The sequence below is a fragment of the Caretta caretta genome, chromosome 6 (assembly GCF_965140235.1).
Source record: "Caretta caretta isolate rCarCar2 chromosome 6, rCarCar1.hap1, whole genome shotgun sequence".
NCBI lineage: Eukaryota > Metazoa > Chordata > Testudines > Cheloniidae > Caretta > Caretta caretta.
In genome coordinates, this window is record NC_134211.1 from 8,811,377 (window position 1) to 8,826,804 (window position 15,428).

Here is a 15,428-nt window from a genome sequence, read left to right on the forward strand (position 1 = left end):
AGCCACAGCTCCAAACTCATGATCCACCAGAGGACCCATAGCAGAGAGCGGCCGTACAGTTGCCACCTGTGTGGGAAGAGCTTTGTGAGCAGTTTGCACCTGCTCAGCCATCAGCAGGTCCACACAGGTGAGCAGCCCTACAGGTGCGAGGAGTGTGGGAAAAGGTTCCTCTGGAACTCCAAGCTGATCAGCCACCAGAAGACCCACACAGGGGTCAAACTCCATCGCTGCTCCCAATGTGGAAAAAGGTTCAGCCAGAGCTCGACTCTGATGAGACACCAGAAGATCCACACAGGACAGAAGCCCTACAAGTGTCCCCATTGCGGGAAGAGCTTCGGTGAGCGGTCCAACCTGCTCACCCATCAGAAGACCCACCTGGGTTACAGATCCTACTTCTGCCCTGAGTGTGGACAGAGCTTCAGACAGAGCTCCAACCTGATCCGGCACCAGCGCATCCACACTGGGGAGCAGCCTTACAAATGCTCTGACTGCGGGAAAGGCTTCAACCAGAACTCGGACCTCATGAAACACTGGAGGATCCACATGTCAGAGAGGCCCTATAGTTGCCCCCAGTGTGGGAAGAGCTTCAGCCAGAGCTCAACCCTGATTCAGCACCAGAAAACCCACATAGGAGAGAGACCTCATAAATGCCCTAAGTGTGGGAAGAGCTTTAGCCAGAACTCAGCCCTGATCAAACACCAGAGGAGCCACATGGGAGAGAGACCCTATAAATGCCCCGAGTGCGGGAAGAGCTTTGGTCAGTGCTAAATTCTCACTCAGCACCAGGAGACCCACACTGGGGAGAGATCCTATAAATGCCCCATGTGCCAGAGACGGTTCAGCCGGAGCTCCAACTTCATCGAGCACCAGAGAGTCCACTTGGGCAAGAGACCCTATAAATGCCTGGAATGTGGGAAATCCTTCAGCCAGAGCTCCCACCTTGTCCAGCATCAGAGAATCCATGTGCAGGAGGAGCCAACCATGGATCTGCCTTACATTAGTAGGGCCCTACCAAATTCACGGCCATGAAAAATGTATCAGGAACCGTGAAATCTGATTTCCTCTGTGAAATCTAGCGATTGTAGGGGCAGGGCTGGCCTTACAGGTGGACAAATGGGCAACCGCCAAGGGCCCCATGGTCGGGGGGTGCCAGGGTAACCCCCCACCCCACACACAGCCAGCCCAAGCAGCTGGAGCCCTTTAACTCCCAAGCGCTAGGCTCCAACTGCTAGGCCTGGATGGACTGGAGAGGGACAGGACTTCCTCTTCCTCTGCACAGGCTGCTCCCAAGGTCGGGTCAGACCTGTCTCTGGGAACCTCCCCTGGCTGCAGGAAGCTCCGTGGCCGCTGGCTGGGAGTTCAGCGCTGCAGGCAGTGTGGCCACTGGCAGCAGCGCACCCGTGAGTGCGGCACGGCACAGCGTGGTACTGCCACCACCCGTCGGTCTGTGCTGCTGCTAGCAGCGGCGCTGCCTTCAGAGCTGGGTGCCCGGCCAGCAGCTGCCCTCTGGCTGCCCAGCTCTGAAGGCAGCAGTACAGAAGTAAGAGTGGCAATATCATGACCCCCCTACAACAACCTTCGAACCCTCCCCCCCGAACCCTGGTTTGGGTTGGGACCCCCAAGGTTACAACACCGTGAAATTTCAGGTTTAAATATCTGAAACCGTGAAATGTATTACGTTTAAAATCCTGTGACCATAAAATTGACGGAAATGGACCGTGAATTTGGTAGGGCCCCATACATTAGGCATGACTCATGTTAAAGACACTGTATTATTACAATAGCACCTGGACGCCCCAGCTGAGATCAGCGTCCCCATTATGCCAGGTGCCGCACAGATCCTGACTGGGAGCAGGTTCCCAGGTGCCAGGTGCCGCACAGATCCTGACTGGGAGCAGGTTTCCCAGGTGCCAGGTGCCGCTCAGATGCTGACTGGGAGCAGGTTTCCCAGGTGCCAGGTGCCACTCAGATCCTGACTGGGAGCAGGTTCCCAGGTGCCAGCTGCCGCACAGATCCTGACTGGGAGCAGGTTCCCAGGTGCCAGGTGCCGCACAGATCCTGACTGGGAGCAGGTTCCCAGGTGCCAGGTGCCGCACGGATCCTGACTGGGAGCAGGTTCCCAGGTGCCAGGTGCCGCACAGATCCTGACTGGGAGCAGGTTTCCCAGGTGCCAGGTGCCGCACGGATCCTGACTGGGAGCAGGTTTCCCAGGTGCCAGGCCGCACGGATCCTGACTGGGAGCAGGTTTCCCAGGTGCCAGGTGCCGCACGGATCCTGACTGGGAGCAGGTTCCCAGGTGCCGCACGGATCCTGACTGGGAGCAGGTTCCCAGGTGCCAGGTGCCGCACGGATCCTGACTGGGAGCAGGTTCCCAGGTGCCAGGTGCCACACAGATCCTGACTGGGAGCAGGTTCCCAGGTGCCAGGTGCCGCACAGATCCTGACTGGGAGCAGGTTCCCAGGTGCCGCACAGATCCTGACTGGGAGCAGGTTCCCAGGTGCCAGGTGCCGCACAGATCCTGACTGGGAGCAGGTTTCCAGGTGCCGCACAGATCCTGACTGAGAGCAGGTTCCCAGGTGCCAGGCACTGCACGGACCCTTTCTGAGATAAAGGCCTCCATTGTACCAGGCCCTACACAGACCCTGACTGAAATCAGTGTCCCCACGGTGCACTGCACAAACACACAATAAGTCAGTCCCTGCCCCAAAGAGCTCACAGCCTAAATAGACGAGACAGGGAAAGTGAGGACTGTTTCCTCCATTTTATAATAGAGAGACAGAAAGACTAAGGGTAACATTTGTAAAAGCAGCTAAGAGACTTAGGAGCCTAAGGCCTGGTCTACACTACAAAGTTTTGTTGGCCTTGCTGTGTCATCTGGGATTGTGAAAAAAATCCGTGCCTGGATCAGCTGATATAGCTGTGCCAGCAGAACCCCTGGTGTAGACACAACTATCCTGATAGAAGAGGGCTTCTGTTGGCATGTTCGGGTAGATGGTGTAGCTATTCTTCCGACAGCTTACACCGTGTTTCCACTAGGGGGCGCTGCTGGTATAGCTATACTAGCCAAGGCTCTGTGGTGTAGACAAGCCTTAAGTCCCATGTCAAAAGTGAATTAGGCACCTAAGTCTCATTGAAAGGCTCCTAAGGGTATGTCTACACTACGAAATTAAGTCGAATTTATAGAAGTCGTTTTTTTAGAAATCGGTTTTATATATTCGAGTGTGTGTGTCCCCACAGAAAATGCTCTAAGTGCATTAAGTGCATTAACTCGGCGGAGCGCTTCCACAGTACCGAGGCAAGCGTCGACTTCCGGAGCGTTGCACTGTGGGTAGCTATCCCACAGTTCCCGCAGTCTCCGCTGCCCATTGGAATTCTGGGTTGAGATCCCAATGCCTGATGGGGCTAAAACATTGTCGCAGGTGGTTATTGGGTACATATCGTCAGCCCCCCGTTCCCTCCCTCCCCCCCCCGTGAAAGCAAGGGCAGACAATCATTTCGCGCCTTTTTTCCTGAGTTACCTGTGCAGACGCCATACCACGGCAAGCATGGAGCCCGCTCAGCTCACTTTGGCAATTAGGAGCACATTAACCACCACACGCATTATTCAGCAGTATATGCAGCACCAGAACATGGCAACGCGATACCGGGCGAGGAGGCGACGTCAGCGCGGTCCCGTGAGTGATCAGGACATGGACACAGATTTCTCTGAAAGCATGGGCCCTGACAATGCATGCATCATGGTGCTAATGGGGCAGGTTCATGCTGTGGAACGCCGATTCTGGGCTCAGGAAACAAGCACAGACTGGTGGGACCGCATAGTGTTGCAGGTCTGGGACGATTCCCAGTGGCTGCGAAACTTTCGCATGCGTAAGGGCACTTTCATGGAACTTTGTGACTTGCTTTCCCCTGCCCTGAAGCGCATGAATACCAAGATGAGAGCAGCCCTCACAGTTGAGAAGCGAGTGGCGATAGCCCTGTGGAAGCTTGCAACGCCAGACAGCTACCGGTCAGTTGGGAATCAATTTGGAGTGGGCAAATCTACTGTGGGGGCTGCTGTGATGCAAGTAGCCCACGCAATCAAAGATCTGCTGATATCAAGGGTAGTGACCCTGGGAAATGTGCAGGTCATAGTGGATGGCTTTGCTGCAATGGGATTCCCTAACTGTGGTGGGGCTATAGACGGAACCCATATCCCTATATTGGCACCGGAGCACCAAGCCGCCGAGTACATAAACCGCAAGGGGTACTTTTCGATAGTGCTGCAAGCTCTGGTGGATCACAAGGGACGTTTCACCAACATCAACGTGGGATGGCCGGGAAAGGTGCATGATGCTCGCATCTTCAGGAACTCTGGTCTGTTTCAAAAGCTGCAGGAAGGGACTTTATTCCCAGACCAGAAAATAACTGTTGGGGATGTTGAAATGCCTATATGTATCCTTGGGGACCCAGCCTACCCCTTAATGCCATGGCTCATGAAGCCATACACAGGCAGCCTGGACAGTGGTCAGGAGCTGTTCAACTACAGGCTGAGCAAGTGCAGAATGGTGGTAGAATGTGCATTTGGACGTTTAAAGGCGCGCTGGCGCAGTTTACTGACTCGCTTAGACCTCAGCGAAACCAATATTCCCACTGTTATTACTGCTTGCTGTGTGCTCCACAATATCTGTGAGAGTAAGGGGGAGACGTTTATGGCGGGGTGGGAGGTTGAGGCAAATCGCCTAGCTGCTGGTTACGCGCAGCCAGACACCAGGGCGGTTAGAAGAGCACAGGAGGGCGCGGTACGCATCAGAGAAGCTTTGAAAACCAGTTTCATGACTGGCCAGGCTACGGTGTGAAAGTTCTGTTTGTTTCTCCTTGATGAACCCCCCCGCCCCTTGGTTCACTCTACTTCCCTGTAAGCTAACCACCCTCCCCTCCTCCCTTTAATCATTGCTTGCAGAGACAATAAAGTCATTGCTGCTTCACAGTCATGCATTCGTTATTCATTCATCACACAAATAGGGGGATGACTACCAAGGTATCCCAGGAGGGGTGGTGGAGGAGGGAAGGAAAATGCCACACAGCACTTTAAGCACAGCACTTTAAAAGTTTACAACTTTAAAATTTATTGAATGACAGCCTTCTTTTTTTTGGGCAATCCTCTGTGGTGGAGTGGCTGGTTGGCCGGAGGCCCCCCCACCGCGTTCTTGGGCGTCTGGGTGTGGAGGCTATGGAACTTGGGGAGGAGGGCGGTTGGTTACAGAGGGGCTGCAGTGGCAGTCTGTGCTCCAGCTGCCTTTGCTGCAGCTCAACCATACACTGGAGCATACTGGTTTGGTCCTGCAGCAGCCTCAGCATTGAATCCTGCCTCCTCTCATCACGCTGCCGCCACCTTTGAGCTTCAGCCCTGTCTTCAGCCCGCCACTTACTCTCTTCAGCCCGCCACTTACTCTCTTCAGCCCGCCACCTCTCCTCCCGGTCATTTTGTGCTTTCCTGCACTCTGACATTATTTGCCTCCACGCATTCGTCTGTGCTCTGTCAGTGTGGGAGGACAGCATGAGCTCGGAGAACATTTCATCGCGAGTGCGTTTTTTTTTCTTTCTAAGCTTCACTAGCCTCTGGGAAGGAGAAGATCCTGTTATCATTGAAACACATGCAGCTGGTGGAGAAAAAAAAAGGGACAGCGGTATTTAAAAAGACACATTTTATAAAACAGTCGCTACACTCTTTCAGGGTAAACCTTGCTGTTAACATTACATACATAGCACATGTGCTTTCGTTACAAGGTCACATTTTGCCTCCTCCCACCGCGTGAACGGATTTTGGTTGAATGCCAGCAAACATACACTGCAATGCTTTGTTCTACAGTGATTCCCGAGTACGTGTTACTGGCCTGGAGTGGTAAAGTGTCCTACCATGAAGGACGAAATAAGGCTGCCCTCCCCAGAAACCTTTTGCAAAGGCAGAACCGCAAATGCCAGGGCAAAGTAATCCTTTCACATGCTTGCTTTTAAACCATGTATAGCATTTTAAAAGGTACACTCACCAGAGGTCCCTTCTCCGCCTGCTGAGTCCAGGAGGCAGCCTTGGGTGGGTTCGGGGGGTACTGGCTCCAGGTCTAGGGTGAGAAACAGTTCCTGGCTGTCGGGAAAACCGGTTTCTCCGCTTGCTTGCTGTGAGCTATCTACAACCTCCTCATCATCATCTTCTTCGTCCCCAAAACCTACTTCCGTATTGCCTCCATCTCCATTGAAGGAGTCAAACAACACGGCTGGGGTAGTGGTGGCTGAACCCCCTAAAATGGCATGCAGCTCATCATAGAAGCGGCATGTTTGGGGCTCTGACCCAGAGCGGCTGTTCGCCTCTCTGGTTTTCTGGTAGGCTTGCCTCAGCTCCTTCAGTTTCACGCGGCACTGCTTCGGGTCCCTGTTATGGCCTCTGTCCTTCATGCCCTGGGAGATTTTCAGAAAGGTTTTGGCATTTTGAAAACTGGAACGGAGTTCTGATAGCACGGATTCCTCTCCCCAAACAGCGATCAGATCCCGTACCTCCCGTTCGGTCCATGCTGGAGCTCTTTTGCGATTCTGGGACTCCATCATGGTCACCTGTGCTGATGAGCTCTGCATGGTCACCTGCAGCTTGCCACGCTGGCCAAACAGGAAATGAGATTCAAAAGTTCGCGGTTCTTTTCCTGTCTACCTGGCCAGTGCATCTGAGTTGAGAGTGCTGTCCAGAGCGGTCATAATGGAGCACTCTGGGATAGCTCCCGGAGGCCAATACCATCGAATTGTGTCCACAGTACCCCAAATTCGAGCCGGCAACGTCGATTTAAGCGCTAATCCACTTGTCAGGGGTGGAGTAAGGAAATCGATTTTAAGAGCCCTTTAAGTCGAAATAAAGGGCTTCATTGTGTGGACGGGTGCAGGTTTAAATCGATTTAACGCTGCTAAATTCGACCTAAAGTCCTAGTGTAGACCAGGGCCTAGTGTCTCATCCGCTTTTGAAACTGTGATTTAGGCTCCTCAGTCACTTTTCAAGCATTTACCCCAGGAATCGATCCCAGCTCTCCTGAGTCCCGGTACAATACCTTTCTCTACAAGGTCATCCTGCTTCGCTTCCTTTTCTGAGCGGACAGAGCCACTAGTGTTGATGGGACCGAAAGCACACTCCCACGCTGAGCTCAGGGGGGTGAGAGGCAGGTTCCATACTGTCAGAGCACTGGCTACGATAAAGGCTGAATGCTCGGGTAAAAAAGGCCCAGTGCAGGGCTTGGCATCCAAGTACAGACTCCAAAGAGACACAAGACTGTTGGTTGATTCCTGAGATTCAGGGCCTGATCCAATTCCCATCACAATCAGTGGGCCAGAGCCTCAGCTGGTGTCAACTGGCATCGCCCCATTGATTCCGGTGGATCTACAGCCCATTCTAGGGTGACCAGATGTCCCAATTTTATAGGAACAGTCCCGATATTTGAGGCTTTTTCTTATATAGAAGCCTATTACCCCCCCCACCCCTGTCCCGATTTTTCACAGATGCTGTCTGGTCACCCTGGCCTATTCACACCAGCTGGGGACCTGGGCCAATGAGAACCTTTCCACTAATTCCAATGGGTGTTGGAACAGCCCTGTAAGTAACACACCCTCCCCCTGTGACAGAAAAATGCAGGCCTGGCCCTGTTTGAAAGCAGCTGTTGAATTCTGTTTTGTTCATGATTCTTGGATTCTCTGTCTTCTTGTGCGATCGGGGAGCTGTATCCTTTCCCCTCCTAGCCCCACCACAGATCCACGTGATCAGCAAGACATCTGACTGGCCAATGGCGTTAGTATCTTCTGAGACTCCAATCAGGGACACAAATGGCCCCATGCTCTGCTGTAATGACTTTGGACGAGAGGCCGGTTGTATCTGTCGTTTGCAAAGACCCCAATAAATAAAATCTGGTTTTATTTCATATGGAAAATGCTTCGTTTCAAGATTGGGAGACTAGCGGAAAGACTAATTAATTACTCTTATTATTGTTAACCTTAACAGATCTTAATGGCCTCCTGTAAGATCAGGGCTCCATTGTGCCAGGTGGGACGCAGACACAGAATAAGAGATAATGGAGGCCCTAAAGAGGTTAATATGAGATAGCAAAGGGCAGGAGCAGGGTGACCAGATGTCCCGATTTTATAGGGACAATCCCGATTTTGGGGTCTTTTTCTCACATAGGCACCTATTACCCCCACCTCCTGTCCCAATTTTTGACACTCGCTGTCTGCTCAGCCTCGGCAGGAGGGAAACACCCACAAAGAGAGGAATGATTTGCCCAAGGTCTCCCAATAGTTGAGCGGTAGAGACAGGTACGCAGGAACCTCCCAGACCAAGGGTGGCCAACCTGAGCTCGAGAAGGAGCCAGAATTTACCAATGTACATTGCCAAAGAGCCACAGTTATACATCAGCAGCCCCAGATCCGCTCCCCCACCCCACTCCCAGCGCCTCCCGCCCACCTGCAGCCCCGCCGATCAGCGCCTCCCCCTCCCTCCGGCACCTCTCAATCAGCTGTTTTGTGGCGTGCAGGAGGCTCTGGGGGGGAGGAGCGAGGTCACGGCAGGCTCAGGGGAGGGGGCGGGAAGGGGTAGAGTGGGGACAGGGCCTGTGGCCGAGCCAGGGGCTGAGCAGTGAGCATCCCCCGGCACATTGGAAAGATGGCGCCCGTAGCTCCAGCCTACGCTGACCGGACATCCCGATTTTGGGGTCTTTTTCTTACATAGGCTCCTATTGCCCCTCACCCCGTGTCCCAATTGTTGACACTTGCTATCTGGCCACCCTACTCCAGCCCCAGAGTCGGTGCCTGTACAAGGAGCCGCATCTTCACTTCTGAAGAGCCGCATGCGGCTCCAGAGCCAGAGGTTGGCCACCCCCGGCCCGGACAATAAACCCAGCCAGCTTTGCTACATTGATAATAAAGGGACATCCGTTGTGTGCGGCACACGGACCCTGCCTCGGCGTTTACAACCTTTGGAACCAAGAGTGGGGAGCTGAGAAGAGCCGTGCTCCCCCCCAGAGGTGGTTGCTGGGAAGGGATTTGCCAGGTAAACAGCCCCTGCGCCCCACCCCAGGGGCCACTGCAATTCAGCACCCGGCGAGGGATCCCTGAATACCCAGCCCCCACCCCAGGGGCCGCTGCATTTCAGCACCCGGCGAGGGATCCCTGAATACCCAGCCCCCACCCCAGAGGTGGCTGCATCTTCAGCCAAGACCTAGGTAGGATTTGCAAGGCGTCCAAAAGGCTCTTCTGTGGCAGACGTTGAAGACATACGGGAGGCTCTTGGACTGGGATCTCTGCAGTGATGGGACAGGGCCCCCCCGCATCATCCCCCACCCCAGGGTGAGCTCTCGCCCCTCTTCCCTGGGAAAAGCTGCCCCCCAGCCGCAACCAGCGGAGCTCCTCAGGCCGCGGGCTCCTCGCAAGGACTCGGAAGTTGCCGCCAAGGGGTCTGAATAACGCAGGGACCTTCCTGTTCCCAGCTGCCCCCTCGGAAAGCGGCGGCGGCGGCGGGGTCCCAGCGCGGGGCCAGCGCGCCCGGCCCCCGGGGGAGCCCCGCCAGCGGCGCGCCGGGCAGGGGAACCCGCAGGGCCGGGCTGGGGGATCGGAGCCAAATGGGGGCTAGAGAGACCCCCCCCCCCAGCCGGGATGCTGCGGGATAAACCCAGGGAGCTTTGTGTGTAGCCAATAGCCGCTGTTTCCTTCCCCCCGCATGGAGCCAGGGGACGAGCCGGGGCTCCCGGATCGCCAGGGCTCCCCGGGAAGGGGGATCCCCAGAGGCGCCCGCACCGGTGAGGAATGAGCGAAGGGGGGAGCCCCAGTTCCGCCAGCGGCTGGGTTACACTCGCCCCCCGTCCTTCCCCGGAGCTGGGGGGTCCTGCCGGCCGGCCGGGCTTGTCCAGCCTGGGGCAGACCCGGGAGCTTGGGAAGGGGCCGCAGAGAAGAGGACGCGCAGGGGGGCGATCGCTGCTGCTCTCCGAAGCCGGGCCGGACGCCTGGGTTCTATTCCCTCGCCCCCCCCCTCCCCCCAACTCCGCCTCTGGCCTCGGCTGCGGGGCCCTGGGGAGCCGCCTGCCCGCTCTGGGCCTCCCTTTCCCCGTCACTTCTTGGCTCTCTAGGTTGTGAGGGCAGGGACTGTTTCTCGGGGGGGTGGGAGTGCAGTACCTGGCAGGAGGGGGCCCTGACTTTAGCCGGAGTCTGTGCAGTGCAAGGCCTAAATGGGGCCCCAGATCTGAGTCAGGGTCTGTGCAGCGCCTGGCAGGAGGGGGCCGTGATTTTAGCCGGAGTCTGTGCAGTGCGCGGCGTAATGGGGCCCCAGATCTCAGTCAGGGTCTGTGCAGCGCCTGGCGTAATGGGGCTCTGGTCTCAGTCTCATCTCTGAGCAGCACTGAGCAGGACGAAGCACGTCAGAGCAGGGTCTGGGGGGCTCTGGCTGTGGGATTGGTACAAATGTTGATTTCTTTGTAGCCAAGCCCTTTGCCATCCCCTCTCCCGGGCACAGCCCTGTCTGGACTCTCTCGCTCTCTTCCAGCAGGTGCCGGGACAGAGGAGGAGAATCCCCAGCCGGAAGGACCTGCAGGAACGGAGTCTCGCGGGATGTCCCAGAGCCCTGCCTGGGGAGACACCATTTGCGTGGGACAGCAGCCGGGAGATCCCGCAGGGGAGACCGCTGAAGGGTCAGAGGGCCCCGAGCTGCTTCCCAAACCCCTCAAGGGGCAGAAATCCACCCTCTGCCCCGACTGCGGGAAGAGCTTCGGGAACAGCTCGCACCTGGCCCGCCACCGCCGCACGCACACGGGGGAAAAGCCCTACGCCTGCCCCGAGTGCGGCAAGAGGTACCGGCAGGACTCGCACCTGGCCCAGCACCGGCGCTCCCACACCGGTGAGCGCCCCTACCAGTGCACCGAGTGCGGCAAGGCCTTCGCCCAGAGCTCCAACCTCATCATCCACCAGCGCACCCACACGGGCGAGCGCCCCTACACCTGCGGGGAGTGCGGGCGCAGCTTCGGGCACAGCTCGGACCTGGCCCAGCACCGGCGGGTTCACACGGGGGAGAAGCCCTTCCCCTGCCCGCAGTGCGGCAAGCGTTTCGCCCAGAGCTCCAAGGTGGCCCAGCACCAGCGCTTCCACACCGGCGAGCGCCCCTTCGGCTGCCCGGACTGCGGCAAGGCCTTCCGGCTCAGCGCCGACCTGCTGCGGCACCGGCGTGCCCACACCGGCGAGAAGCCCTACGGCTGCGCCCAGTGCGGCAAGCGCTTTGTGGAGAGCTCCCACCTCCTCCGGCACCAGCGCACCCACATGGGCGAGCGGCCCTACCGCTGCCCGCAGTGCGGCCAGGGCTTCAGCCAGAGCTCCAACCTCGCCCAGCACCAGCGCACCCACCGGGGCGAGCGGCCCTACGTCTGCGGCGACTGCGGCAAGGCCTTCGGCGTCAGCTCGGCGCTGCTGCAGCACCACCGCACCCACACCGGCGAGCGGCCCTACCGCTGCCCCCAGTGCGGCAAGAGCTTCCGCGTCTCCTCCACCTACAACGTCCACCGGCGCACCCACACCGGGCTCAAGCCCTACGCCTGCGCCGACTGCGGCAAGGCCTTCAGCCGCAGCTCTGCCCTGCTCCAGCACCAGAGCACCCACACCGGCGAGCGGCCCTACCGCTGCAGCCACTGCGGGAAGGGCTTCGGGCAGAAGGCGGCCATGGCCCAGCACCAGAGGACTCACCTGGGCCAGGAGCCGACTGGAGTGATCCCGCTGGGGGACTGGGGCGCGTCCCAGCTCGGACAGAGCCAGCAGGAGGAGGCGGAGGAGGAGGAGGAGGGTGATGAGGCAGGAAGCAAGGAGAGCACCGGGCTGGGGTGACTGGGACCAGGGCACCAGGAAGGGAATATGTACCTGGCGGGGCAACGAAGGGAAAAGTGGAAGCTGCAGTGGACGCTGAGGGGATTGGTAGTAGGAGGATCACTGTGATGGTTCGAGGCGGCCTGGTTCAAGCTCCCGGGTAGAAGGGGAGGGGACTACGTGTCTGTGGGGAACGGGTGGCAGGGGACAGGAAGGGCCGCACGTGTCTGGGGGGAATGGGAAGGGCCATACGTGTCTGGGGGGAACATAAGAATATAAGAACGGCCCTACTGGGTCAGACCAAAGGTCCATCTAGCCCAGCGTCCTGTCTACCGACAGTGACCAATGCCAGGTGCCCCAGCGGGAATGCACAGAACAGGCAATCATTGAGTGATCCATCCCCTGTCGCTCATTCCCAGCTTCTGGCAAACAGAGGCTAGGGACACCATCCCTGTCCATCTTGGCTAATAGCCATTGATGGACCTGTCCTCCATGAATTTATCTAGTTCTTTTTTGAACCCTGTTATTGTCTTGATCTTCACAACATCATCTGGCAAGGAGTCCCACAGGTTGACCGTGCATTGTGTGAAGAAATACTTCCTTTTGTTTGTTTTAAACCTGCTGCCTATTAATTTCATTTGGTGACCCCTAGCTCTTGTGTTATGAGAAGTAGTAAACAACGCTTCCTTATCTACTTTCTCTACACCTGTCATGATTTTATAGACCTCAATCATATCTCCCCTTAGCCATCTCTTTTCCAAGCTGAAAAGTCCCAGTCTTATTAATCTCTCCTCATATGGAATCCGTTCCAAACCCCTAATAATTTTTGTTGCCCTTTTCTGAACCTTTTCCAATTCCAATATATCTTTTTTGAGATGGGGCGACCACATCTGCACACAGTATTCAAGATGTGGGCTTACCATGGATTTATATAGAGGCAATATGATATTTTCTGTCCTGTTATCTATCCCTTTCTTAATGATTCCCAACGTTCTGTTCGCTTTTTTGACTGCCACTGCACATTGAGTGGATGTTTTCAGAGAACTATCCACAATGACTCAATGGTCTCTTTCTTGAGTGGTAACAGCTAATGTAGACCCCATCATTTTATATGCATGGTTGGGATTGTGCTTTCCATTGTGCATTACTTTGCATTTATCAACATTAAATTTCATCTGCCATTTTGTTGCCCAGTCACCCAGTTTTGTGATATCCTTTTGTAGTTCTTCACAGTCTGCCTGGGTCTTAACTATCTTCAGTAATTTTGTATCATCTGCAAATTTTGCCACCTCACTGTTTACCCCTTTTTCCAGATCGTTTATGAATATGTTGCATAGGACTGGTCCCAGTACAGACCCCTGGGGGACATCACTGTTTACCTCTCTCCATTCTGAAAACTGACCATTTATACCTACCCTTTGCTTCCTATCTTTTATCCAGTTACCAATCCGTGAGAGCACCTTCCCTCTTATCCTGTGGCAACTTACTTTGCATAAGAGCCTTTGGTGAGAGACCTTGTCAAAGGCTTTCTGAAAATCTAAGTACACTGTATCCACTGGATCCCTTGGTCCACATGCTTCTTGACCCCCTCAAAGAATTCTAGTAGATTGGTGAGGCATGATTTCCCTTTACGAAAACCATGTTGACTCCTTCTCAACAAATTATGTTCATCGATATGTCTGACAATATTGTTCTTTACTATAGTTTCAACCAGTTTGCCTGGTCCTGAAGTCAGGCTTACAGGCCTGTAATTGCCGGGATCACCTCTGGAGCCCTTTTAAAAAATTGGCATCACATTAGTTATCCTCCAGTCATCTGGTAGAGAAGCTGATTTAAATGATAGGTTACCTACCACAGTTAGTAGTTCCACAATTTCACATTTGAGTTCCTTCAGAACTCTTGGGTGATACCATCTGGTCCTGGTGACTTATTGCTGTTTAATTTATCAATTTGTTCCAAAACCTCCTCTAACGATACCTCAGTCTGGGACAGTTCCTCAGATCTGTCACCTAAAAAGAATGGCTCAGGCTTGGGAATCTCCCTCACATCCTCAGCCATGAAGACCGATGCAAAGAATTCATTTAGTTTCTCCACCCTCCTCCGATGGGAACAGGCGGCGGGGGTCGGGAAGGGCAGTACGTGTCTGGCGGGATTGGGATGGGCAGTACCTGTCTTGGGAGAATGGGCGGAGGGGCATGGGAAGGGCGGTATGTGTCTGGGAGGACTGGGTGGCACGGGTCGGGAAGGGCCATACGTGTCTGGGGGGAAGTTGCGAGGGTCGGGAAGGTCAGTACGTGTCTGTGGGGAACAGGCGGTGGGGGATGGGAAGGGCCGTACATGTCTGAGGGGAATGGGAGGAGGGGGACAGGAAGGGCCATGTCTGGGGGGGGAATGTGCGTGGGGAGACAGGAAGGACGGTACGTGTCTGGGGGGGACGGGAAGGGCGGTATGTATCTGGGGGGAATGGGCGGCGGGGGATGGGACGGGTGGTACGTGTCTGGGGGGGACAGGAAGGACGGTACGTGTCTGGCGGGGAAGGGAAGGACGGTACGTGTCTGGCGGGGACGGGAAGGACGATAAGTGTCTGGCGGGGACGGGAAGGACGGTACGTGTCTGGGGGGGACGGGAAGGACGGTACGTGTCTGGCGGGGACGGGAAGGACGATAAGTGTCTGGCGGGGACGGGAAGGACGGTATGTGTCTGGGGGGGACGGGAAGGACGGTACGTGTCGGGGGGGAACGTGCAGCGGGGGATGGGAAGGATGGCACGTGTCGGTGGGATGGGCGGTGGGGGACGGGAAGGACGGTATGTGTCTGTGGGGGATGGGTGGAGGGGGACGGGAAGGATGGTACGTGTCTGGCGGGGTCGGGAAGGGAGGTACGTGTCTGGCGGGGACGGGAAGGGCGGTACGTGTCTGGCGGGGACGGGAAGGGCGGTGAGAGCAGCGCTCTTTCCCCCACGAGCAGCGGCCAGGGCCGTGGCACTCAGAGCATGGGGTCTTGTGCCTTAAGATCCAGGGGTCTTATGTTCAAGTCCTGCTGCTGCCAGCCCCGCCCCAGCCTCTCTCGTCTGAGGCCTGGCTTCGCGGCTGAAATAACCCAGCCTCTTGCTTGGAGCCCTGGCTTGAGCAGCGGGTGCTCTCCCCATGTCGTCCGTGCTGGCCCCCCGCTGTGCTGCAGGGAGCAGGGCGGGGGCCCCGTAGGGGATGTTTTCCCCCTCCAGTCAGTGCTGACCTCAGAGCCCTGCCAGGGGGCGCGGAGCTGCTGTTTCTCAGGTGAGACATCAAACTGAGATCCTGACTCGTTTGCAGCCATTAAGAATCCCCAGCATCAGGACATCAACCTCCCCTCACCCCCCCCCCCCCCCCCCGCAGTCTCAGTGACATACGGGATTCTCCACTTCCTGGCCCAAACCGTTGCTGTGCTCTGTTAATATTGCTTTTTGCAACACCCTACCCCAGAGGTGGCTGCATTTCGCTGGAGATGTGAAGGGAAACCCCTCTTGGATCTGGAGCTCGACACTAACAGGGGGGTTGTAGAACGTACCTGATGGCTGTTTGAGAGCATTAACTACGTGAGTGGAAAGCG

The 15,428-nt window shown here is 56.2% G+C and overlaps 2 protein-coding genes across 2 annotated transcripts in view; one reads left to right on the forward strand and one right to left on the reverse strand.

Annotated features, from left to right (window-relative positions):
* LOC125638523 (uncharacterized) overlaps window positions 1–13,038 on the forward strand; it is a 78,279-nt gene extending 65,241 nt beyond the window's left edge. The window contains 3 exon segments of the mRNA XM_075130067.1: window positions 45–963; window positions 7,285–7,287; window positions 10,720–13,038. Coding sequence (XP_074986168.1) covers window positions 45–963; window positions 7,285–7,287; window positions 10,720–11,862 — 2,065 coding nt within the window. The 3' untranslated portion in view covers window positions 11,863–13,038.
* LOC142072632 (uncharacterized) lies at window positions 5,007–7,425 on the reverse strand. Its single transcript, XM_075130120.1, has 2 exons — window positions 6,027–7,425; window positions 5,007–5,639 (listed from the first exon to the last, which is right to left on the reverse strand). The coding sequence occupies exons 1-2, from the start codon at window positions 6,604–6,606 to the stop codon at window positions 5,098–5,100; spliced, it is 1,122 nt and encodes a 373-aa protein (XP_074986221.1). The 5' UTR covers window positions 6,607–7,425; the 3' UTR covers window positions 5,007–5,097.
* Window positions 13,039–15,428: the final 2,390 nt, after the last annotated feature.

What these genes read in the sequence shown, in the direction of transcription:
- LOC142072632 (XM_075130120.1), bottom strand. Translation starts at nt 6,606, where the DNA reads ATGCAGAGCTCATCAGCACAGGTGACCATGATGGAGTCCCAGAATCGC. An exon ending in AGGCGGAGAAGGGACCTCTG is followed by an intron (nt 5,640 to 6,026) that starts GTGAGTGTACCT and finishes TTTCTCCACCAG; the next exon opens with CTGCATGTGTTTCAATGATA.